At 42.5% G+C, this 26,265-nt stretch overlaps 1 protein-coding gene and 2 long non-coding RNA genes across 6 annotated transcripts in view; 2 read left to right on the top strand and 1 right to left on the bottom strand.

Moving 5' to 3' along the window:
* The first annotated feature begins 1,550 nt into the window (after nt 1-1,550).
* LOC311435809 lies at nt 1,551-15,387 on the top strand. Its single transcript, XR_014692414.1, has 7 exons — nt 1,551-1,958; nt 4,983-5,120; nt 6,027-6,564; nt 7,364-8,820; nt 9,548-9,652; nt 10,532-13,489; nt 13,633-15,387. It is a non-coding gene; the product is annotated as an uncharacterized lncRNA (long non-coding RNA).
* NPNT (nephronectin) overlaps nt 11,452-26,265 on the bottom strand; it is a 63,999-nt gene continuing 49,185 nt past the window's right edge. For all 4 annotated transcript variants that reach the window (XM_084517231.1, XM_084517232.1, XM_084517233.1 and 1 more), the window contains 4 exons: nt 20,423-20,518; nt 19,928-20,026; nt 16,624-16,880; nt 11,452-13,430 (listed from right to left, as the gene is read on the bottom strand). In XM_084517231.1, the coding sequence (XP_084373357.1) occupies nt 13,335-13,430; nt 16,624-16,880; nt 19,928-20,026; nt 20,423-20,518 (548 nt within the window). In that variant the 3' untranslated portion in view covers nt 11,452-13,334. The remainder of the gene's footprint in view (nt 13,431-16,623; nt 16,881-19,927; nt 20,027-20,422; nt 20,519-26,265) is intronic.
* Nucleotides 16,889-19,647, top strand: LOC311435812. Its single transcript, XR_014692416.1, has 2 exons — nt 16,889-17,052; nt 18,964-19,647. It is a non-coding gene; the product is annotated as an uncharacterized lncRNA (long non-coding RNA).

The following is a 26,265-nucleotide window of genomic DNA, read 5'->3' as shown; positions in this document are numbered from 1 at the left end:
TGACCACCTGGTTTCCCAAACAAGAAGATGACTAATTGATGCAGCTTTTGCTTTAATCAGGTGTCAGGGTGGAAGTGTGATGATAAGTGCATTTTCTCTGTGGCTGTGCCAGTACTTCCTCGTCAAAAAATACACCCACTCTGATTGTAATAAGGAGGCATCGTAAATCACAGTTACAGTTAAAGTGAAGCTGAGTTTAATTTGGCTGAGAGACAGGATGCAATGGTTTTGTACAAGTGGAAAGCCTTCCTGTGAGACTGAGTTACTTCGCACTAGAAAACATCTTGTGTTTTTTTTCTTTTATTTTATATTTTTAAGTGGATAGTCAAAAAGTGGAGCTCTAGCCAGCTGTACCGCTGCTGTGTCAGATCCTTGGATTTAGTTTCCCTGAGAATTGTCTTTTGCACCTTTAAAGTATGCTTGTTTTGCAGTTTTCTCTTGAAAAGGGAATTATCAAAGGCGACAGCTTTTCAACATTTATGAAATGTTTTCTATGCAGGGTTTCACTTCCCTGTGAAATGTTCTTGGGGTTAAAAACACTTCATCAATTACAGCAGAACAAGGAAAACTGCAGCTCTCTTGAAATTGGAAGAAATGAGTTCATAAGTCCATGAACTCAGGGAAGAGCTCTTTCAAGACGAGGAGAATATACCTGCTTTATATTTCAACAGAAACCTGCAGTCAGAAGAGTGCTGACTGCACACAGCACAAAGGGGAAATGCTGTAACCACCTTTGTGATACTGGATTAGCAACCTGATGCCCTGCCAGCGCATTGCCCTTGTCTGTTAGAGGTGTGGAATAACTTCATGAGCAGAAGAATGGAAATTAATAGGTGCTAAATTTATTTTGACATGGATGGTGTGTGTGTGATTCACAGGGAAAAAACTGCAGGCATAATGTATTCAGGAAACACAGCAAAGCAGGCAGAGCTCAGAGGCATATGAAGCATATTTAGATGTCAGCATCTCTGTCAAGTTTCAATAACATGAACTGTAGCTGAAAATGAAAACGGGCAAGTTCTTCCCTAACTAGAGGTTTGTTGGACACATTGAGGACAGGATTCGGAGTTTACTAGACATAATTAGTCTGTTCTAGCTCTGCAGTGCAGGCAGCAGTAGCTGGACCAGATGTAGTGATGGTGAAACTCTAGAGACTGACAGAAACCTCGACAGATACAGTCCATCTGAGGTAAACTCACAGCGTCTTTTCATGCCTGCATTGATGTGTGTCTTCAGAGACTAATTTTCTTCTCTAACAGATTATTTCTATGGGCTCTCTTTCATTATGAACTTACCTGAGTAACAAAGGCTTTTTCAGGAGTATGGAGATTACTGAATTACAAGCAGTTTCTGCTAGGAGATTCCACCTTTTTGCCAAGTAAAATGTGCAGTAGTTAAATTTCCACAAAATACGTTGTTGCACTTTATCAGGGCAGATACTCATTTCAGGCCAACCACAATGAAAATTTACAGATCCGTTTGGAGTGGCCCAGAGTTTCCCTGGCAAAGTGATAACAAAGATAAACACTGTTGTTGTTGTTATTAAATATATATCCATTTTTAAGTGAAAAATAATTCTTAGGGAACGTATTCTGATTGATAACATTATGAAAATTGATCTTAAAAAAAAAAAGTGGTTAAGTTTTTCTGGGAGTGGAGGGTTTGGGGTTTTTTCAGCTTTCTCTTCATCTTCCTCTCCTTCTCTCTCTGTCTCTCTCCCTTCCTTTTCATTTCCTGGCACTTAACCCTTCTTGGAGGAGGTTGGTGTGACATTACATATACATCTAAAACTGCTGACAACAACTCCTCTAATACTGATTTCTTTTTTCTAGTATCTCAAGTCAAAGTGTCTCAGGTTTACAGAGGATCACTCCTCTCCAGGATCAGAGGAGGGTAAGAACAGTGAGCAGCTGAAGTCAAATCCTGCTTTCATTCTGAAGACTGACATTTAGCATATGGTACGTCGGTTGTCACATTTTCCTAGGTATCACATAGCAAACACGAGGTGCTTAAGAGAGCTCCCACTAGGCCATGAGCGAGGAGAGTATTTATCCTGCCTATTAGCCTTGGCAGGACCTGAAATAAAACTTCCACTCTGGAGACAAACAATTTTATAATGATGAATGAAGAGAGCATTACCACAAGCGTTGTCAGCAGTCTATGCTAAATTTGTCAGAGAAGTTTCGTGTGGATATTCTGCTGTTATTTCATGTGGGTATTTTGCCACTGTTAGGAGGTTGTTGCAAGGTTCAAGTAGCTTCTAACACAGCTGTTTGAGGAGGAGCCTGTTCAGCTGAAACAGCCTGAGAAGAGATGAAAACACAGTGTGGGGTTTTTTGTCTGTTTAAGCAACTGACATAGCAAGTGGGATCCCTCTGAATAGAAATCTCTGTCTGTACAGCAGCTGGTATAAGGTAGCTCATGGATCAATAAGGTACAAGAGTTTATTATAGCATCATCTATTTGGACACTATCAACTTTTCAAAAGCAATTGGTGTATGATAGTGGCACGGGATTTCCTCCATCATTGTTTTTAGGTGAGTTTTTTAGCCAGATGACACCTCTCCCTCTGCTGTGTGCCATCACTTGCAAAGGTACTGTGAAACACCCCCTGATCCAAAGCTCAGCGTGTGGCATTCAGAGCATGCTGGTGCTAACAATAGGACAGCCATGAATAGTGTGCAAGAAGAGCAGCCTAGAGGCAGCGCTCAAAGGCAGTAATCCAGGGCTACTGTCAGGCTTTGGCACATTGTCAAAACACTGCTGAAGTGTCACGCAAGAAGTCATTGCCTGGCTAGACGTCGTGCAGTCTGAGACGTTCTGTTAAATTATACAGTACCAGCCGTGATACGATTTACGTTACTTTTTTTAATACCAAATGGCACTGTGCAACTGTATAATAATAGGGGAAATTGGGAAATTTCACATTTGGAGGTTGCTGGGTGTGAGAGGCATTGAAACGGCGTGGGAACCGAGATGTTTGATTAACCGGGGGAGATCGAAAGAGCTGCAGGAATTATATTTGGCCAGGCTATTACGATGGGACCTGAACCATACAAAGTTGTGTTCTCCCAGGAGAACGGGCTTCAAATTAGCTGATGCAAAATTTCTGGCCAAATGTCAGGAGAAGTACTCCCGTGTGAGCAGCAGGGACTGCACCTGTGGCACGGGGGAAAGTGCAGCAGGAGGAGGTTGCTCCTTAGGGCAGCGCTCCTCCAGCAATCCTTGAGCATGGGTAAGGCTGCACCGTGCTGCTCTGAAGAAGAAATTGCACATCCTGCCGTGTCTGCTAGCTGCCAGGGCAAGCCTTCCCTCCTCGCCCTCGCATACATGAATATATTTATGTCATTTTTATGAGTTTTTTTCCATACAAACAGAGGTGCAAGAGAGAGGCACGTTCAGCTTGCCGCCTGCTGTGCCTCACTGTAGCTTGCTCAGAGGGGCAAGAGATGATTTGGGGTTTTGTTCCCAATGTCCAGGAGAACAAATAAAGGGTCTAGAAAGGTAGACAAATCATAGGAAATATTGTAAGCAATATTGACGCAAGGGAAAAAAAAACGTTTACTTCTCTCTCTAGGAATTTTGGGCTTTTTTGTTGAATGTAGTCCTTCCCTCATGCCCTCCGAACCCTGAAGCTGTGGACAATTTTGTTAGTTTGTTGTTTCCTCCTGCAGCAATTACTAATGCTGAGCTTTAGAGAGCTCTACAACCCTGTCTTCACCTTAAGTCTGATGTGGAAGAAACAGTAAAATTTGTAATTCTAATACAGGTAAGGACTAAATGTAACTTCTGAGTAAAGGAATGAAGCTGGAATTCATCAACTGGTGAAAATCCAGCAGAGAGACATTTGAACTAAAACCTTTACTCTGCTAGTAGCTGAATGTGTTTTCTAGCACAGCAGTAACACCAAGCTCAGTCCTGCCGTCTCTGAAGCCAGTAGCTGAGCTCCAGGAGGGAGGGTGAAGTTCTGATTTCCATGGCTCTCACTGTATCTCTTAGGTCAGAGTTTGAAGATGGACTCATCACATGAAGGGAAAAGAGCAGTAACGTGCAGGAGGTCTCTTAACTTTCCAAAATACAGATGAGCACTGCACTATTTTCAGTTGCTGTGCTCGTTTTTGTGTCGGTAAGTTAGGTTTTGAGTTAAAAGAGGCTTTTTGGCTCCCTTGCAGTAACAGGAGGAGCGTGGCAAGATACAAACAAAAGCCAGGAGGGGCTGCTCTGAAGCTCGTGCATCCCATGGCCTTGCTCCAGGAGGGCAGACAGCTGCAGACGTGCTCTGGCAGGTAGCAGCCAGGGCAGGAGGCAATTTCTTCTGCATAATGGCACGATGCCACTGCCTCTTCTCGTGGCTCAGGCAGCAAAAAGCTGGAAATGGGCAGGAGGCTGGGAGGCATAAGAGGAGGGGAGAAAAGGAATGGGGTCAGGAGCTGGGTGTGAAAGGTTGATTGCTTGGGAGTGCCCTCCCCAGGCAGAAACCATGGGCAAGCAGAAATAAATTGTGCTCATGAATAGAAAATAGATGGGGTCTGACCTTGCTTGCTGAGGAGTTGATGAGGGTTCAGGGGGCGAAGTCAGTGGAAGGAGGTATTTGCCCTAATTTTCATCTTTCTTTATCTTTACATATTCTTAGAAAAATTGTTGCTCTGGACTCTAAACCAGGGACCAAGGGCAGAGGAGAGGGAACAGGGAGCTGGTCTGTGCCTCTGGACACCACGCTGCAGCAGGAGGCCCCCAGGCTGATAAAGACGTGGGGCTTTCCTTAGAATTAGGAGCAAAGTCCCACGCCCAGGGTGTCTGCCATCTCCTCAGGTGAAGGGAACAGCAAGATTGTTGGGGTGGCTGATGTTGGTGCCCCTTGCTCATTCTAAGTAACTAACGTTGTCTTTTCAGGTACAAAAAATGTCATCACTACACGGATGGGCAGCAGTACTTCACTTGTGCTTTGTCTTGCTGTGTTTGCTTGTCTTTTCTTTTTTTAGCATGCAGAAGGCCTGAGTTGCGACACACGAACACACAGGGCTTGGACATTTCCAAGATGTGACGGAGCCTCAAGGCAAGAACTGAAGGGTGGTTCCCTGCCAGGCCGGAGCTGCTGCCCAGGGAAAACAAGTGATGAAGTAAGGCTTACAGAGGGAAGCACTCCTGCTTTTTTTTAATCTTCTTTTGACAGCTGGCTAATCTTTCTGAATTTGGAAGTAGTCAGGAGGAGTAATAATAGCGACGTGTGTCTGACAGAATGCCCTGCTGCTTTATGGCTATTAGGAAAATACCACAGGAATTATTTTTTATTTAAAATAGCTCAGCGTTGGAGGCACGAGGGGCGTGACTGTGGCTGCAGGAAAAAGTTCAACTTCGTAGTTCCTAAAGTCAAAAAATTCCTCATTGCTTAATATTTATCTCGAGGAGTAAATTGGCCTCTCGTGCCAGAGAAAACAGTCTTTGGGTTCAGCAGGTCCTGAGGCAAAGAAACTTTATTATTGTTTGGGCAGGATCTGGCAAACACTGCCAGGTGCAGTGCTTTATACCTAACTTGAATCTTCCTGGTAGACGGGGGCCTAAACTTTAAAGTATGCAGCTGAGGGTAAAGGCTTTGATAGCCTGTTTTTCATCAAAAAAAGGTGTTTCAGGTACCTACAGTGAGGCTGGTACAGTTACTGGTAGGTCTGTCCAGGAGCTTTGCCTAAGTTGGTGTCAGTGTGGGCTGGGCTGGAGGCTCTGTAGCAAAGCTGCTGAAATGCTCCAGGGGCACCCTCCTGGTCTCATCCTGATGTTGCCTGGTGTAGGGTTGGTGCAAGTGCACATCGTGAAAGACTTTGAGCATTGGTAAAGGTTGTCTCAGTGAAGAAACCGCTTTGGAGCCTTGCAGAGAGCTCTGAGTAGTTGGTAATGCCATGTCTTACCAAGGTGAAAAAAAAAAATAGAAAATCAGTAGCACAAAGCAGGACACAGTGGAGGAGGGAGGGACATTGCCTGTTGCATTTAATTTCTTTTATGTGAGCAAAAAACAGTTTGTTCATTTTCAGGTGCAGGAGAAATAGGACAAACAACAGTTCCTACACTAAGAGCTCCATTTACTACATCTGCTTTGAAACGCTCTCGGATATTTGTTACCAGAGCACATGTGGATCTTCTGCAGTGAGTTTCCGAACTGCTTGGCACGGGAGAGGAGCAACGTCTGTTAAAAATTAACTAGCAACTGAGATAAACCGCATATAAACAGCTCCGGCAGCGTGGTGATTTCATCAGTATCTGATCTACGTGTTTGTCTCAGAGCTACCCAAGTTCTTTTGAATGTTTTAGGTTTTCTCTGCTTTCTGCCCTGCAGCCTTCTAGACGCCCTGCTGAGCCGTTCCACCAGGACAGGAGGGCAGATGAGTTTCTCTGAACAGCTGAGAGGACTCACTGTAACCACGAGCAAGGTGTTCTGCAGGGTGTGAAGGAAGGACCTCATCCTGCTCTGCAGAAGCCATTGGCAGCAGGGTCCTGGCCAAGTAAATGGGGCTCAGCTCCTTCTGGGTGCACGGTGTAAGCATTTCCCCGCTTCTCTTCTCTCCCACATGGGTGAGTTTACTTTCCTGATTTTCAGCAATAATAAATAAAGGTGTGGAGAGGTGCACAGACTCCTTCCAACAGCCAGTTTGTGCCGTCCACGTGCATCCCCTACGGGAACTGCCGCCCCGTCACTGAGACACGAGGCCAGTTCGACAGGGGCTGTGCTGTATTTAACCCTTACAAATTTTTGCCTAGCCCTCTAACTGCCTATTTAGGTGATCAAAGGCCATGTGATGCTGAAGGCATCCCTTGATGTACCATGTACTTTCTCTGCCTGCTTTTTGTATTAATGAAATGTTTTTTTTTCGAGCCCCACTTGCACATCTTCATTTGGGAAACAAATTACTCCCATAAAAGCTGGCAGAGTAGCTCACAGCAAGCTTCACAGTGAGCCCATGCGTGTGCCAGGGCTGCTTGCTAATACACAGCTGAGCTGCCAGAATGCTGAGGTCGTGTAACACCCCACAAAACTGCCTAATGTACCTTGTGGGTAATTAAACGTCACTCAGCTTTAGTAATCAGCCTTCGGTAATGGAGTTCAGCCAATTAAAATAGCTTTTTTTATAACCGGGATAAAACTGGTGGCATATGACAGGAGGGTGACCGAATTGCTCACGGTTTAATGACACCTCTAACTGTGCCGTAAAGGTGTCTGGTTTCTATGTAAATTGTTGCACGCCATAGAATCGTTGGTTTTAATACCAGCGAGCGGTTTTTGTGTCGTAGAGCACTGTTTATACACTCCAAAGTGCAATGACTGGAAGGATCCCTCGATGGGAACGTGGATCATGCGTGTTTGGTATTGCAGGGAGAGCATCCCAGCTGGGCATGGAAGCGTTGCCGAGCCCGGTGTGTCACGGTGCCACCCCTCGTGTTGTTATCTGGATGGAAAAGCCTGGGAAAAGGAGAAAAGTTTACTTGTGCTTGGCATCCTCAGTCACTGATATTAACATCCAGTGAGTAAGTTCCAACATTTGCTGGAGCGAAGTAATAGTCAAGAGACTTGTTAAGTTGGCCAACATTTTCTTAATTTTAAGTTTGGATGTTGCCTTTGCTCTGTGACTGATCGTGTTTCAGGGTGTTCTTTTGTCTGCTGATCTTCTTCCCTGAGCACTTGTGCTGCGTGTGTATGACTGTGCTCATCAGGGAGCAGAGTCATAAAACCACACGTGAAACCAGCAGCCTTTCTGTGCTTGGTGGAGCCTCTGCGGAGCTGCAGCACGGCAACCCCAGACAAAGGACATGAGGAGAAAGCCTTTCAGGGGTGGATGGTGCAGCTCTGCCCGGTGGTGTCACCAGGTGAGACCCGAGGGCTGTAGCCAGGCATGTGAATGGGCTGAGAAAGTGGTGGCCTTTGAAGGATTTGTGAAGACTTGATTTATGCTCAGTGATACTAGTACAAACTGAGCCACTTTGAAAGAATCTTTCTTAAACCAAGAGGAATGTTTTGTGGCTGTGCCACTAGAGGCTCTACAGTGTCTGTGAAAGCTCAACACTACCACATGTGTAGAGAAGACAGATGGACGCTGCTTAAGGTACACATCCAGTCCTTTTTCCGTGTCCTGGTTTTGGCTGGGATAGATTTAATTTTCTTCCTAGTAGCTGGTACGTGTCCGTGCTTTGGATTGGGGATGAGAACAATGCTGACAACACACTGAGGTGTCGGTTGTTGCAGAGCAGCACCCACCTAGAGCCAAGGGCTGCTCAGCTCCTTTTGCTGCCTGCCAGGTTAAACCACAGCAAGCTGTTTCAAAATTGGTTTTCTTTAAAAGGTGCACTTCTTTTTTTTAATATTGTTTGCAGTAAGAAGCCATGGTACCACTGTACCAGAGTTGATGCTTGCCACAGTAATGCTGCATCATACATGGGGAGATTCTGCCTTGGACCATCCCAAGATGGGGGGGAAATCTGGTGGATCCATTTCTTTGGCTTTTTGACCTAAAGGAGGGCAGGGGCAAAAGGCAAGGGGAGAGGTGACATGGTCCCCCCTTTGCTGGGGCACCAGTGGTGTCAGAGCAACCTTGGTCTCCCTCAGATCCCCTGGAAGTGGCAACCCCAAACTCTGGTACCGGTGCTGCAAGGAAACGCAGTAAAATCCATCTCTCAGAGCACACGCTGCACCTTGCTGTGCCAGGTGTTTGCCAAACGTGCACTGAATCGAAAGGATCCTGGATGGAAGTCTGAAATGAGGCACCGGGCTACTGAAATGCACCGTGAGGAAAGACTCAGGAGAAGAAGGTGACGGCTTCCTGGCTTGAGCAGAAGGTAAAAGGCCAGCAGACAGCAGGGTAACAGAAGTCCCTGGGGAAGTGCCAGAGAAAGGCGGGATTTGGCTGTATCACACAGAAAGGGGCATCCTTACTCTGGGTGCCGGGCAAATACCTGGCGTGCTTTCTCAGCCTCAGCCTGTGGGGTGCAACAGGCACGCAGTGTGTGCCTTTACACAGAATGCTCCTGGTACAGCCTGCGTGGGGATGCCTTAGCAATGGCCCTTCTGCTCTCCAACCATGGTGTCTGCAGAAGGGACCTGTGGAAGAGCGGTTTGATAGCAATGGAAACCTGTTCCTGGGTCTTGGGGAACTGGTAGTGGCTGGATTAAAACAGGGAAGGGACAAAAACCTGCCCGTGTACTACAGGAGGTTAAATATTGCTAAGAGTAAAGAAAGAACTGATTGATTCTTAACACACACAGGGAAGCAACATGAGGAGAAGTAACGATGGGGAGAGTGCCTTGCGTATGGAACAGGGAATTATTTCTCACCAGAAAATTCAGGCCTGCTTTGCTTCATTGCTTGATGTGTTTTTTAAGAAAATGAGGGCTAGAGCTACACGATCCATGTCTATCAAGCATGTGTAAGTGTGATATCCCATCTGACTCTCCGGAGCTAAATTGGAAATTTCTTGGGAAAAGAATGGGAACCTAAGGGAAACAGTCTGGTGCTCTTCTAAATCACCACCAGAGCCTGCCACTAAAATTAGCACTTCTTCCCAGCTCTGCAGGTTCACTCCCGTGCATGGTGCTCAGCTCAGTCCTCTTTAATTGGTGTGGAAGTCCTCAAACCCTAGGCGACTACAGGATGTCAGGATAAAGCAGCAGGTAAGCAAGTGGGTTTTAACTACCAGGAAAACTTCAATCATTTTGTGTTTCAGATAGATGCATATAAATATATATATTTACTACTTTTTACATCTACTATACACATATATGCCATTATATAGATTTACTAGTTGTTAGTTTATGTATAATTAATTTTACACGTGTATATAAATGAAAGTAGAAAAAATTGCATAGAACTTAATTTAGAAGTTAAAATTGCATAGAAGTTAACCTCAGCAGACAATTAATGACTCCAGCTTTCTAAAATCCATTTCTAAAAATGTATTTTCCTCTTTGAGGACAGAGGAGGAGGATGGAGACTGCTGGCACAAGCAGTCTTCTGCTCAGGGTCGGCTTCTCATGGCTAAGCTGAGTTGGGTGAAATCTTATTAAGGTGATTGTTGCATTTTCAAACTATGAGAAAAACAATGCTTCAACCTCCACCTCTAGGACGATTTATGAGGGAAACCTAGGGAGGCTTAACACCAGAAGGAATGGGGTTTATTGAAAGCACGCAGTAGTGAGTTAATGACATGGCTTTTATGAGACATGAGGTGACAGTACAGCATAGAAACAGGAACCAAAATTTGGGATCTGTCCTGTCCATTGTACTTACTTGAGTATCAGAAAATGCACACTGTCACTGGTATCTGTAATTTAAGAATAATCTTTATTTTTTAATACTGGGGGAAGATTAGCATGTCTTTTTAACACATAAAATTGTAAGTTGGTAAAAAGCTGTACAATACATTTGATAACTGGTTTCATGTGCGTTTAGTGCAATTTCTCCACTTGCCTAAGTGTTTAAGCAGGCGTTTTTTTGGCACAGTTAGTAATCTATTTACTATGCTCTAACCAGAATTATAAATCACCGCATAGGAAGCCCTTAGGCCACGTTTTGATCTTTCTTGAGGCTCGCGTGAAAATGGCAGCATCGGCTCCATCCTGGCTGAGATGTCCAGCAGGAGCTAGCAGAGGAGCATCGCACCAGCCCCACCAACCAGCCTCACCTCCTTGGAAACACCACGTGAACATGGAAGAGAGGAGGGGACGCACGCAGACACAGTGTCACTGCACAACCAGCTCCAGAGGTGAGTGACCGACAGCCGTGATAGCTAGCACAGAGCCAGGCTCCCAGAGGCCATCCCAGTGCCCACCATCGGTGGTTACAGGGCTTTACGGGGTTTGTCACCTGTCTGATTGTGCAGATGAAGGGCAGTCAGAAACTCCAAATCCTCCTGTTGCCATCTGAGTACTTATTTCTGCTCACCATCTGTATTCAGTGAGATTCTGGCTTCTACGGCCTGTTTGTAAAGGGGCAAAAACCCACTTTGTTGTACTTAGAAGGTTTTAGTTTTAACCAAGGAGTCTCACTCTAAGAGAGCCATGGTCATATAAGACCTTTCTTCTTCCACTGCATATGAAGCAGATCAAAATGCGTTAATTATGGTAAATGTCACAGAATACAATTTGTGCAGGCTCAGTAGTGTGCTGTGGTTTCTGGGTTTTCTTCTAAAAAGGACATTTTATATCTCAAACTCTTAATTTACCCATGAAACTGTTCTAAAAGCTGTTTTGAAAATTGTCACACTTTGCTTCAAATAATATACATATACTTCCTTTTGAATAATATATATATACAGCTCTTACCATATTATAGTGAAATGCACTTTTAATTTTAAATTTGGTAATAGTTAAGTAATTAGCTACCTCATTGTTGTTGAATTGTCATGTTTTGGTTCATTTCATTGCACTAAAAATGAGACTTCTGATCCAGAAATGAAAACAAGATATTCCAATTAGTAGTAAGTAACAGCCTCCTTTACTGATTACTTTAAAATAAAGACAAGGCATTTCAACTATTCACAAATATTTCTGACAGATTGTAAAATAACATAAGAGAAAAAAGATCATGATCATATCCAAAGCAAAATAGGTTAAAGAATTTTTACAAAGTCATTGTTTTTCCATTTCAAGATTTTTGCTGACACACTTTTGCAGGAGAGTATCTGTTTGGTGAAATAAACTTCTCTTCTACATACAGTGCTAGGGGACAAATTGGAAAAGTATCCTCAGGAAGGTATTGTGTCAGAACCAGGCACTCAGAACATGGCCTCTCATGTCTGTGGACTGTCTGCAAGGTTTAATTTTTTTTCTTTTTAATGGTATTTTTATAAAATGACACAAAGCTGACGTTTGTTTTACATTTTATGTATTTAAACGAGCCAATACCTATTTCTTCTATGTATACATTTTTGAAGCTTTAAGACTGTGCCACTAATAACACTTTATCTGTCTTTTGTCATTTTCTGAAATGTTACTAATACTTTGTCAAATTTTGACTTACTAACGGCAATGATGACGACGTTCCTCGTCCAAAAATCCCAAACCAATTCGAACAATTCCCTGGGAAACTGCAGACCACATGCATGATACGTAAGTAAAAAATGAGTCCAAAGTTCTGATAAACATTTAGTGCCAGCTAGAGCTAATATTTGGTCTAGTTCTAAACAGTAAAATGCTTATTATATACAGAACAGTTGGATGGAATATGGACATTTGACAAGGGTGGCTCAAGGCATTTCACGGTCTGAATTGCTTGCACGGCCATAAGGCAGCTGCCCTTTTTTGTTTAGGCATGGGCTCGTGCCAGGCCTGGGAAGGGGAAGGCCCTCAGCATTGCAGAGGGCTCAGTCACACAAGGTGCAAGTTGCCTTCTCCTGGCTGCGCGATCTTCAGCTCAACCAGGAGTTTCTTGCAGGACTGAGAGCCCGTTAGGGCTGGCTCCTGAGCTAAAAGCAAACCTGGACAGCATGATCAGATGCCAGTTTACGTCAGGTTAGGATTTGGTCTTTTGCCTTCACCGTATTACAACGCAAAGAACTGTACCAGCATTTCTCAATGAGCACCATTAACTGACTTTGGTAACGTATCTGTTGGCAGGCCCAGTAGGATCACGCCATGTGCTGAACTCCTGCCTCGTGTAACAGGAAAGCACAGCTGCCAACTACCTCGCAACTGGAGTCTGTAAGTATTCAAAACATAAATATGTTCATAACCATACACATATACACAAACCGCAGCAGTAGCAATATTACAGGATGCAGAGCCTACTCTATGTAACTGCTCTTTAATACAGATGCAACACCCACGTAAATGCTGTCTAATATGAAACAACCCCTCCTCGAAGGTCAATGGCAGCACGCCAAAGGTCAAGTCCAGGCTTCAGCCAGGCTGAGCTGGCTCTGCAGCTAGCTCAATCCCACCGTCTGTCAACTCTAATTAATAGAAGAGTAGCACTATGGCAACATAACGAGTATCTGTTAACTTTCTGAGCCGGAGATTTCTTTTCACGCCATTTGTAATTATTTCTCCCTTTTTCACAAGTGCTCTTTGTGTGAGCGCTCATTAGGCTTAAGAGAGGATAAAGTTATTACATACAAAATATGATTTAGGGGTAAGGCTTAATAGAAGCAACCAGCGTGGAGTTTGGAGCTCCTGAACCTGGGGAGGTGCTCTTCATGTTTTTAAGGGAAGTTTCAGTGAGATTGCACTTAGCAGACCACTAAGAAGTTGTCACTCTCCAACTGGTTCTTCTTTTTCTTGCAGCTCTGTTTCAAAGCTCGGTAGGAATAGTAGGAGAAGGGCTAGAGGAGATGACTGTGCTAGTCCCCCGTCTTTGCTAATGTTCTTCAGAGCAGCGTCCTCGCCTCAAGATCACATCATCAAGTCCAATGTCCCCAGTTCTTCCTTTCCCCTTCTCCCCTCTGAAAATAACCTGGGAAAAGAAAAAGAACAATTGGAGTGCAAGAATGAAATGAAAGAATCTTTGCTTGTGTGAGTAACTGGGTAATGATAAGAAAGCAAAAGCATAAGAAAGCACAACCAGTCTTAACTGACTCAAAAATGCCTATATAATTCTGCTGAGAATTACGTATTGTTTTTCTTTTCCTGATCGTCTCCTTCTTTTTTCACTTTAGCAGGATCTTTGTGAAGAGCCAGCAGTTCAGGATGGAGCTATGGCACAAATCAAGGAGGTGATTAAAGCCCTGCTCCAGCTGCCAGATCTGAGGTAAGAATTTCCACACAGGAGAATCTGTTGTGCTTTCTATAGCTCACTGCTGCACTGTTCTCATTGTCCCTCACAGCAAACACACAACACCCTGCCTAGTCTAACAAAATCCTGTCTAATGGAGGAGCTTTCCATCCCTAAAAACCCTCACAGCTGACTTGGTCCAAATGCCAAACACAGTTGGAACTGGAAACCCCCAACTTCTATTTAACAAATCCTGGCTCCTGCAGAGCCGTGGTAATCTAGAGAAGCACTGACCGCTTGCAAAATGGCAGTGGAAGTTTGGGCATGGATTTACGGAGACCATTAGCAGTCCAGATTTAGCCTGCATAGAAGAAACTCATCAAACATAAAGCTCAACTAGAAGACCTGTAGCATAAATCAGGGCAGGGATGATTTACAGAATGGCCAGCTGACTTGCCATAAATCAGTATCGCTCACCAGTATTACTGCCTTGGAAGCAGAAGCCTGAATGGCTTTAATATGATATTTTTGACCAGGTTTTAAAAACGATCCAAAGTCTACAGCAAAACTTTGTAACCGTCTGTTGTTATCACTCAGCTGGAAAGAGTTAATACAGCCTCACAGCTCAGAAATTCACCTGTGTAGTTAAAAAATAGTTTGGATGCTTGCTGAAAACAAACATTTTAAATAAAGCATAGGAACAAGGGAAGTCAGAGAAGCTATGTTGAATATGCTGAAATACCTGTTTAGAAATAAATGATTTTGGATATGCTGTAGAAATAGTTTACACAAAGCAAAGTCATTAGAAAGTCTGATAAAGGATTCTGGTCTCTATTCATATTCTCAGGTTTTCAGAAGTCCCCCCCCCCCGCCCCAAAGCACTAGTATTTAATTGCTTTTGCTTTTTAATTAGCTAGAAAATTAAGTGTCCATTTTTCCTACAGATTTTTCTGTGCTAGGGTCTTCCCTGCTCATCTAGAGTTTTCTCTCATTCCCTGATCCTTGGAATAAATGTCACAAATGCTTTAGGCTACCCAGCCTGGCTGGAAAAGTTCCCAAACTTGACAATTCTGCAGGGTCCTGCGAGGCAGTGATCAGTTACGGTTTGCAAGCCACGCTGACAGCTACTGCTGAGGAAGGGGACAGTGCAAAGGGGGGCTGTTATTCTTGTTTAAAAGCTTTGGGGGTCCCTAAAACTCATTTACTTGTCTGCCAGTAAATACATCAGTAATACATACTTACTGTAAAAGTGTTCTTATAGAGACCTTGTTTAACACAGCACCCTACCTCTGAGGATCAGTGTTAAACCTAGCAAAAATTGTAAGAATGGGATGAATATATTGCTCACCTGCTATAAATGTCCACATTCTCAGTCTGACATTTGTTTACAGCTAACAGAACATCAGGCATCTTTTTTATTATTTCTCTGCTGAAAGCAGAGACTGAAGAAAAATGCTGAGCTTTTGATGCATCATTTTAATCACCCAATGCTTCTAAGATTTCCAGGTATTAAAAATACTCTCCATGGGACTTCATAGAGCTGCTTCCGATTATGTTAAACAATTTTGTTTTACTGGCATACCTAGATTATCAGTTACCTCCTCATCCAGGTCAGCTGCAGGTATGCTGAAGAATGTAAAAACATGTGCAATAGCACAGGTAACCTCCCTGCAGTGTCAGAAATGACTGTTCTCAATATCCCATATATTAATATATATGGGATATTATATATATAATAGTACATAATATATAATATATGCTGTATATACTATACGCTATATACACACTATATATACTATTATAGTATATTTATAGTATATATTATATACTATATTATATATTTTAATATTATATATTATATACTACAGTATATAATATAAATAGATACTATATAGATTATATAGTATATATTATATACTCTACTATATAATGTAAACAGATAATATATACTATATACACACTATATATTTTTAGTATATTTATACTATATATTATATAGATCTAATATATTATATTAGTATAGTATATTATAGTATATATAGTATATAGTGTATATACACACAATAATATATGCTATAATAGTGTACTATTATACTATGTATACTATTATAGTATATATACTATATAGTGTGTATGTTTATAGTATCTGTTTATATTATACACTATAGTATATAATATATACTATATACACTACTATATATATAGTATATATACTATAATAGTATATAATAATTTATACTATATAGTATATATACTATTATATATAGTAGTGTATATAGTATATATTATATACTATAGTGTATAATATAAACAGATACTATAAACATACACACTATATAGTATATATACTAACTATAATAGTATACTATATATATGTATATATATACTATATATATACATATATAGTGTGTATATACACTATATACTATATGTGTATATAGTATATATAAAATATATAATATGTTATATATACGCTATAGTATGTAATATAAACAGACATAATCAATATCTGTTTAACCACTTCTTAATCCATGGGGGATGATCCTTCCTTTTGCATGACACTGTTTTTTAAAGCATACTTCACAACTAATCTCGATACGGGCTATTTGGAAAATTTGTACTTGCTTTTTTTTACAAAACAAGTACAGTATGCTCTTGTCCTTTAGGTTGCTCTTTCCTACATGATAAGTGAGTCCCTGATAGTAGCTCAGTACAAGCTATTTTCTAGTTTTCCATCTGTCTATTACTATGGGTGTTGTAGTTTGTTCTACAGAGAACTAATTAGAAATGTGATTCCATTGGCAAGGATAAATGGAGAATTAAAAAACAGGCAGACATTGGACCCGGAAGGCAAATGATTAAGTGCTACACCACCTAAATGTCTTCAGAGTCTCATGCAAATTAAAAAAAAGGCAGTAAATGCAATTGTACTCACACTCTTGGTGCCCGGTCCTCGCAAAGTTATGTGTGTCTGCCTCCAGCCATGGCCACCGTTTCTCCCCCAGACAGCTGGGCCATGAGCACCATTTCTCCTCACAAAGACTTGGAGGGCACCAGAATGCAGGCCGGGCACCTTGTGCCGAAACGACAGGCATAAGTCCCCAGCCTGAGCCATGTGTCCCAGCGGCAGGATAAGATGCGCTGCTTTTCCCTCTTTGCCTTCGGCTTCAGAGATGGTCAGGTACTGTCCCCCTGCAAAAGAGAAAGCAGTTACTTTGGTAAAATTCTGCTGTCTAAAATTTCAGGACCAAATGCAGAAGCATTATCAAATAAATTAAAAAGGACTCCATCAGGTCCAGTGAGTGGTAAATAAAGCATATTGGTGCTGGACTGAGAACCAGAACTGACACATCTCCCCTGCAAGGTAAGGTTTACAGTGCTGGGCTTCTATTTACAGCGTGCCAGGTTAGGGCTTTCTTATCTAATCTCTTTTTTACACAGCAAATACTACAGCTGTTGAAAATGAAGTTCATCTGTTTCTTCATTTCGGACATCGCCTTGGTGACTGATTTTAAAACCACAGTGACACCAAAGCTACCGTGTAAATTTATGCATCTTGTAAGCTGTGCATGTTTGCTAGTAGAAGGCCAGCATAAATGTTATGCCGTTACAGCTCTGTACCTTGCTTTTTGCTTGGAAACTGTGTTAACAGGTTAAGTCTCAAGGTGTATCCATTTGCAAATAAGCCCAGCCTTTTCATTTAACCATAATTTAAACTCTTAATCTAGCTGAGATACAGAAAGTTAGAAACAGTTAGTTACGATTTCCAAAGGGCTAAAGTCTTCTCTAACAGTAGGAAGCTGCTACTGAACACAAGCACTTAATTCAAAACACCATCATTATCTCTGATCATGTTTGAAGTACCTTCATAAAAACACCCAGTACATGAAGAAGTAGAGGATCTCATGGATACAGCAACAGCCATTAAATGTTCTTTTTAGAAAAAAAGGAAAAATTATACATCCATAAATCCCATACACCTTTTCATGTAGGTACTTAGAACTACAATAAATTGAACTTCAAATCCTGCAGAAAACTCACACCTGTCTTTTATCTTTGAACTTTTCATTAAAACATTTTCAAGGATAACTTTCAAATTTAAACTGACCAAGGGGGGAGGGAGGGAGCACTCTTAAAAGAGAAAAAGGGAAGAAAGAACAATTCTTATTTTACTCTTAAGCTAAGAATCTATTTTTAATATATGAGAGCAGAGTATCAAAGGATCTAAGTTAAGGTAAAGGGTCCAGACAGCCTTCTTAATTGAAACCAATGCTGTAGGTTTTGATTTTTTTTCTAAATATTGCATATTAATAAGACTATATTCTTAACAGTGAAGTAGTTGCCATGCTACTACCAGGACTTGTCAAACACTTAAAAGTAAAGCAAATGATGTCTCCAATTCACTACTTCTACACCAGTTTTAAAGTCCCTTTGGCCTCAGTGAGATTTAACTAAACCAAGTATTTTTCTGCTAAGGTCACACGTCTGCATTTGGGCATGAAGTGGGATCCATTTGTCCAAGTATCTGTTAAAGCTTTCTTTCTTTTTTTTTTTTAATGCATTGTTTTTGCGTCAAAGTCACTAACTGCTAAAAGAAGAGAATTCAAATAGCTGCACCTGTTTGTTGTAGATACAATTATTTCACTCTGAAAATAGTGACCTGACTTGTTACCTGCATGTGTTTCAGATAGTTACAGTGACTGAACCCAATCAATAGGAAACAGATTTAGTAAGCACAAAGCCAACTTAGCTGTAGGCATGCCCCTACAGGAAAAGGTCCCCTCAAAGCAGCATTTTCTGCACGCAAGATAAGCTTATAAGGCTTCAGCATGGCACCTTTCAAAATACAGATTCTGATAAACCAATAAATGCCAAACTTTGAAAGGTGAAAGCAAACACTCAGGCGCAAGCTGTGAAAATAAATCTCTGAAACAAGGTATTCCAGACAGGAGGGAGTAGGGTGGGTGACTTCAAGGGACTAGTTTTAACAGGTTGTGTCAACAGCAACAGAACAGGCACAGGAAACAAAAAGCTGAGTGGGAAGCAACACCAGGGAAAGAAAAGGTCTAAGAAGAAGCCAGTTAAAAATCATGGCTCTGGAACTTAGTACGTATTAACAACAATTTTTGAATATAGATAATTGATATGCTTTATATACTGCCTCAGAAATAGAGTGGGTTTGAGTCCATTGTTTAAAACAATGGGGAAGTTATGGGTGGTCTTTTCAAACATGCCAGCCTGCATGCAGACCACGGCTCCGTTTTCTGTTCTGCAGGAGGAGGGAGCTCTGCCCTTTGAGTCATCCATGAGACTCTTGAAGCGTCATAACAAGCTACAGAACACAAGAGCATGCCTGTGGGCAGGAGGCACTTCCACTTAGCCATCCAAACAGCCTGAAAAAAAGCTGCTGGGCACACCTGCCCTGGTGGCAAACGACTGTCTCATCATGGCAATGTAAGCCAGGGGCAGGGTGCCCACAGGTAACACCTCCAGGGGCCTCTCCCAGCTCCCTGGTGGCTTTGCAGAGTGTCCCGTCTGCTGGGAGCACACCCGGAGGTGTGCGACTGAAAGGGTCTCACCTAACGCTGCCACTCCCCTGTAGGGCCTGCAGGTGGCTGGCGCACGCTCCCCTCTAAAAACTCATTTCAAGGTCACTTTTGTCCACCCCGAGCACACACTTAGACGTACTCAGAAATTGCTGCCCATTGCCAGCCCAGTCTTCCTTCCTTCCAGCTACTTAACAATTTTCCTATACATTGGTTTCTGTAATTTAGCGTTGAATTTAATAAAATGAAGCTGAGAGATTAAACTAACCCAAGAACATTATATTTGGCAGCAGAACAAAGACTAGTCCCAGCACTTTCTTTAATTTGACTACTAATATGGAAATAATTATGTTCGCGTGGTGGTTTGAAACATAAGCTTTGTTTCTCCATAAATAAAAGTTGTCCTCTACTCCACATTTTTGTTCTTTCTGATTCTTTTAAGATAGCTTTTACTAAATACACTTATTACTCTTTTAGATACATTTGTACTGTAAAGATATCAGCTAAAATTCCAACACAAAATATCTCTCAATGATTTTTTTTTTTCGTTTTTTGTACGCAGAAGAGGTGTGGTTGTGAAACATATCCTATAACTACAGGGATACAGAATCTGTGCAAATGAGAGAACTGTCACCAACCTCAAGCCTGGGTAGCTCTTCAACTACAGGATCTGCTCGTACACGTGTGTCTTACCTGATGCATCTCTAATGGGTTCCCAGTGCAAGTCATCATCTTTGTCCTTGATCCATCCACACAGGCCGCTATCAAAATTACAGCTGTGTACCAGCTCACCTAGGCAGAACAGAGCAGGAAGGCAAAAGAAAGAGGTTTTAATTCCACTGGCTGAGGAACTATAGCAATTGCCCTTGTGGCTGACACTGGCACATAAACATGAAAATAAAATGCAGCAGAAAGAGCACTAGAAAAAGAATATGTAAAAGTACTAAAACAAACAATAAAAGGGCTGCTCTTATTCCTACTAACAATTCATGCTATTTTTGTGTTTAGTCTGTTAGGAAAAGAAACTATAAAGGTTCACTTCTGTGTTTTTTTGTTTTCTTTTTACAAAGCATAGCCTAAACAAGGAGCATAAGGTGCAGGAGTCCTGTAAAATGTATAAATGCACCACAAAAAAAAAATCAAAATAAATCCTAAACCCCAGGCCCCAAACAGGAGATGTGATCTTACCTGGGTCATCGTTGGCTTCGAATTCATCAGCGGTAATCCCTCTTTCAATTTCAAGTATTTCAAACAGATTATTGCTCACTCCAGGCTGGCGTGGAACTGTGAGAAAAGTGGTTTTTCAGAAATGAATGAGATAAAGCTAGTTAGTGACCTACTTCCTTATCTTTAATAAAAAACGGCAGAGCAGCTCTGGGCATTGTGCTTTTCTTGGAAAATTCAATATACTTAATTATAGTTGACATGAAGATTCATAAACTTTACGCCTAGGTGATTTACGCTGTAACATTTATCTGAACTCCATAAAAGGTGACTGCAAATCTGCTAAAGGCTCTTCTAACAAAAGCTGCTTTTTCAACAAGAAAAAAAAAAATCTTTAACCTTGAAGCACATGTTTAGAGAAAAACTCCAAAGGCACTTTTTAAGCTAGTGGTTTCTCAATAAAATGAAGCCACATGAAAGCCCTTTCTCAAATTTTCCGATGCACTCACCTTCCACAGCTGTTTTACAAGAGAATTTCAACACAAAGCACTGGTACTTGGAAGAGGCCCCACATGAGATACCCTGTGCAGCCAAACTCAGAAACACAGCTGAGGGTATTACCATGTCCCTGCAAAGGATTAGAGTTCCCTGAACAATTATCAGGATTAGACTCAAGTTGAAAAGGAGGAGTTTTCTATTCAAGTGTAATTCAATTTTTTACTTTCCGATAAAGTCTGTCCTTCAGTTGTTCTCAGCTGCAAGGGGAAGGAATGCTCTTGGTCGTTTACAGGTTATTAGACACTGAGCTGCAGCCACAACAGCCTGAAATTTAAGAAGTCTTTGGGAGAGCCGCGGCTGCAGAATATTCAGGGGGCTACAAAGACTTCCACTTACTTCTGAAGAGTGCCAGGCTGTGTACGTCTCCCGAAATAACACTCGGGTGTCAAACCTGAGAGACAGCTGAAACTAGAGATAAAGAGATTGCGCTGGCTGGAGCTGTCTGGGAAAGTTCCTCTCTGAGAGGCAGGTCTCCCGCGTAATTAATAACAGTAGCAGTGGGTTTCAGGCGCGTCCTGAGATGTTGCAGACACCTCTGACACCTACAGTATTTGTGAGAGCTTTATCTTTTAAAAACTTGACACATTTTCCATACTCAGCGCTCAAAGAAATATCTAAATGTCTGCATATGCTTTTTAGGCAAGTGAGAACAAGAATTGAGGTGATTTATAATAAAATAAACAACCATGTTTTCAGGAAATCAAAGGTAAGAAGGAACTTTTACACTAGGACAATATGTACATAGGATCTTGCAACAACCCCTCTAAATCCGGAAGACAGAGCAAAACGAAAAATAAGAATGAGGTAGCTGCCTGCTTTTTAAAACTGGGACAAAATAAGCAGCCTGGTAACAGGTTGACCAAATGCAAATGTATTTTTAAAGTAGTATTACATGCTACAAATTCTGTATAGCAAAATGAAGAAGCTTGAAGTCTGTATTAATTCCTCAATATTGCAGTCATTTTTGGAATTATTCCTACTTAAAAAAAAAAAAAATTAGATTTTAGAATACATCTATTTGCAGTCTAGGATATTAACACACAAACAGCCTCAAGGGCTTCAGGTTGGTTTGGGGAGTGCAGGCCTGTTAATTTTTACACAGTTTGTACTAATATTTTGGCTATTTCGATAGGCCCCCGCAGTGAGGACCCACTTGGCGTTACAGTCGTGCTGCACCCCGCTCATCCCCAGGCACGCGGCAGTCACCACGCAGGAGGCACATCCTCAGCCCCATGTCCCCTGCAGCTGCCAGCAGCCCCAGCCCACCTCCACCTCTCCTCTCGTTCAGTAAAATACCATTCCTAGTGCACTGTTAGTCTATAAAAATCAGAGTTACACCTGTGCGCACGTACAGGCATTCTCCAAATTGAAGCTGGTGTCACTGACCAATAATTAAAGCTCTACAAAGAATATTTTTTCAAAACTTTTCCCTAAAGTCCTCTCCAAACGCTGTTGTCACGGGTTTCTAGAAAAACAGGTTGCGGGGCTTTAAAACAGCCCTTTCTGTGCTCAGCCCCCATGAGAGGAACGTGCACACGGTATGAAACGAGTTACCCCAGGAGATGCAGGGCTCCAAACACGATCCGTGTGTACACTTCTTCTTGCTACGACAACTCGTATGCTGAGTGGCCATCCTGGGAGAAAGTATTTGGCACAGTTATTCTCTGCAAGCTTTCCAAGCCCTTTCTGTGTACTTTATATAGCCTATCAGTGTGCTTTTCACTTTACTCCAATGGTTTGATAAAGCTTGTTAAATATAAACTTGGCTTCTTTTTCTTGGAGAACGCTGTTCGCTGTGAGCGAGCCAATACATCACCACCACCATATTCTCAAAGTTAATTAGTGTGAGCTCTTCATGGATGCACGTATGTGGGGGGCAACATTTAATAACTGCTTAAGGCTGATTTCTTTTCAGCTTTTTAATCCCTGGGGAAACAGTAGGACTTTTTTTTTTCATTACTTGTTAATTGCTGAGTTTGGGAGTGTAAGAGATGGTGTGTGCACGCCAGGCTGTTTATAATTATAGAATAATCACTGTTTTGGTGTTACAAAACCAAAACAAACCATGGAGTGCAGCCCCACATTACTAATAATTTTTATGACTGTCAGTAGTGCTGTGCTCTGCCTTACAATAGACGTTGCACTCTTACACAATCCCATTCCACACAACGAGCATGACCGAGCTTCCCACTTCTGGTCAAAGCAAAATGAGCAAAAAAAATTATTTTTTTTTTTGACTGAGCAGTTGCTACGATTAAGAGTTGTTAAATTCCACTTCTGAAAGTCCCCACAAGTGAGAAGCTCTCATGCAGAACTAGCAGAGAGCAGCTAAGAGAAAGGGTAGCCCAAAGGTCAGCCAGGCTCCTCAGCCGTTCAGCACAGAGCACAGCCTCGTTTCCCCTAGGAAACACTTAGATTCATGCTGGGCTAAAGAGAAGGGGCAGCAGAGAGATGCACTTCACCCTTTTTATTTGGATGCCCTCAGTGTCCTGGCTGTGTTGCCCCACCTCTGTATGACCACTTGCATAATGGTGAGAGACGGTGCTGCTGTGTGCCCGCTCCCAAGTCCAGTCCCGCATTGCTGAGGCAGTGCGAAGGCTCGTTAACTCTGGCCTAAGTCAAACATCTTTTTGTATATGTTTCCGTAAGGTCCTGTGAATAGTAACCTGCTTTTCTATGAGGACAGGTGCAGTGACAGCTCAGTTTGTGGGAAACACAGCTAAAATAACTAGCCTGTAGCAGCTCGCACATCAGATCTGGGGATGTAGCTAGGTGGAAGAGGGATGGAGGGTGTGATTTGCGAGACTCCCAAATCTTAGGGTTGAGCTCCAGAGTACAAACAGGAACAAAGGGCCTGTCTTAATTGCTTAAATGTGAAGATGAATACATTTTAACGGGTGCCAGAACAGTGAGGACAAATTAGCTGCTATTGCAAAATGATGCTGCTCCAGTGATAGCAGGGAGTAACAAGAGCCACGTTCTTGCTTTTAGCACTTCCCTTATTTCAACGGTTTCGAGGATCATGTAGCTGCATTTACTGCACTAAAAACTTCTCAGCCATTGAAAGGGGCAGCAAAAAGAATCGTTTTACTCCTATCTTGAGATCTTTTTAATAGCTGTTATGAGAAAAGACTCCCAATTCCGATCCTTTCGGCTCCACTAAGGGCTAAGAAGGAAAATTGCTGAACTATCTTTAATGCAGATAAGGGGTTTTGTTCTTGCTCTGCTGATACCCAGTGTTATGCTTTGTCTTTAAGCTTATGCTTTTAACACTTGTCACCCAGATCCCAAGGGTAGCAGAAATTCCTGGCCTTACTGAGAATTATGTTCTCTTTCTTAGACTTCAGCCATCTCAGTAAACAGAGGAGATTCCTCTGTATTTCACGGCAGTTTGTATGAGCCCTGAAATAGTTAAATATTAAGCCATCGCTGCATTCCTCCCTCATTGCCATTCCCCCCGTATCCATATCAGCAGAAGATTATCCTTGGTGCCAGATTCCACTGTCTGCATCTCACAGAGTGGTTCAAAGGCCAAGTGTAGGAATTCCATTTTAAAAAATACTCATTTTTTGTTCTCTGCAAAAGCAGCTCGGCACACTCATTACAGGCACTTTTAGAAAAGGGGTAAAGCGTCTAAGGAAATGCAGCAACCCAGTACCTGTCAAAAACTGCAAAGGTATTTAAATAGCACTATCAGCAGAGCGCTTTGTGCTCTTTGTTACCGAACACACCAATCTCCCTGGTCCCCAGCTGATTTCAAGCTGAGCAGCACATTCGAGAGTGTTGAGAAGTGAAAGCTTAGGAGAGGTTTGCCCGGCGTGAGATGACAGGTCCCGTAACAACAAAGGGAGAAAACGAGAGCGAGTCACCAAGAGCAAGCTCTGGAAAATGTAAAGCAATGAAAAATTACGATTTGAAAGATGCTTATGGAAAGCAAGTACACTTGCCCAGGCACATTTCCTCTGCTGAACTAGACCACCAGAGTGTTTGCAGGATTTGGTGCAGTGCAAGAGGCCATCTCCCAGCGTACAGCACAGCAGCCACCCCTTCTGCCACACACTGCCTAACAGAAGTACCACGTAGTCAGACGGCCAACCAAGGCAGCGGTTACTGTCATGCTGCTTTGCCAAAGTCTGGCTAAGGCTTCAGAGCCTGACAAAAAAAAAAAAAATAGAAGTTCATCTATCACAAGGTCACCTCATTTAAAAGCACATCTTTAAAGATGGAGGTCATATGGTAAGGGCTGGAAGCTCTGCATCAACAGGGGTTGTTGGCTGCACTGCTCTTCGTGCTGGGTTTTGCCCCTCCTCGTGATAAAGCACCACCTTTTGCGACTCGTCAGGATACAACAGCCTGCAGTGACAAGCAAGGAAGCAGCCATTGAAACCAAGGTTAAGTCCTACCTCGTGCTCTAAGTGGATCTAGCATGAATTTCCTCCTCCATTGCCCAAGCCAACAAGTGTTAGGAAATGACTGAACGGCTGCCTGCATTCCCCCCTGGGAAATAAAGAAGGCAAGAGCGAGGCTTGCTCTTCTCTTTTCAGGCTGGCGCATGGACCAGAGCACAAACTCCTTTTTGAGAACTTGTTTCTTAGCTGCCTCGACTGCAGAAGTAGAAGATGTAGGGGAAATGAACCTCAGGAGCCTCAGTACAAGCCAAATTAAATTAGCTCAAATCCCCGATCCAAGAACATTGCAAAGATGTCTGATACAGATGAGGTTAGTAAAGTTTAAAGAAGGTGAAGGAAGCAGTTGTAAAAGCCCCTTTCCCTGAGGAAATACAAGGGATAGTGAAAAGAAAAAGATCTGCACAAACATTTTTGGAGGTGGGGAGCATCTGGCACATCCACATGGCAGATAAGAAGCGCATCAGAGGTCAGCTAAATGTTACTAATTAGTTCAGTTTAAAGTTCTGTACTGTGGTAACATTCCAGCCATTCGTGTTGTGTTTGGCCCAGAGGAATACTTTTGGAGAGGCCCTGGCTTGTGTGATGTGGGAGCACTGCTGTCCTGAGCTCGTGGTGCCTCACGCAGAGCGGTTCACATCAGGATGATCCCTGTGCTGCAGCCTTGCAGCTGGGTGCTGCTCTCCCACGGGGCTGGCCGGCAGCACAGCCCCATAACTTCTCCCCTTCTCCCAAAATCCTACAGTAATGGGACTCGGGAGGCAAGCCACACCTTACTCTGCAAGAAACACTTTCCTTTATGAGGCAGCACTAGAACCGCTTTGCACTCGACTGTAGGTTTCCAATCCTAGACATGCTTTTGTGCACTCACTGATTAAATCTCTTTGGACAGAAGGTGGGAGG

The sequence above is a fragment of the Aythya ferina genome (genome assembly GCF_964211825.1).
Source record: "Aythya ferina genome assembly, chromosome: 4".
NCBI lineage: Eukaryota > Metazoa > Chordata > Aves > Anseriformes > Anatidae > Aythya > Aythya ferina.
The sequence above is the reverse complement of the archived record's forward strand: the minus strand, read 5'-3'. Positions and strand labels throughout refer to the sequence as shown.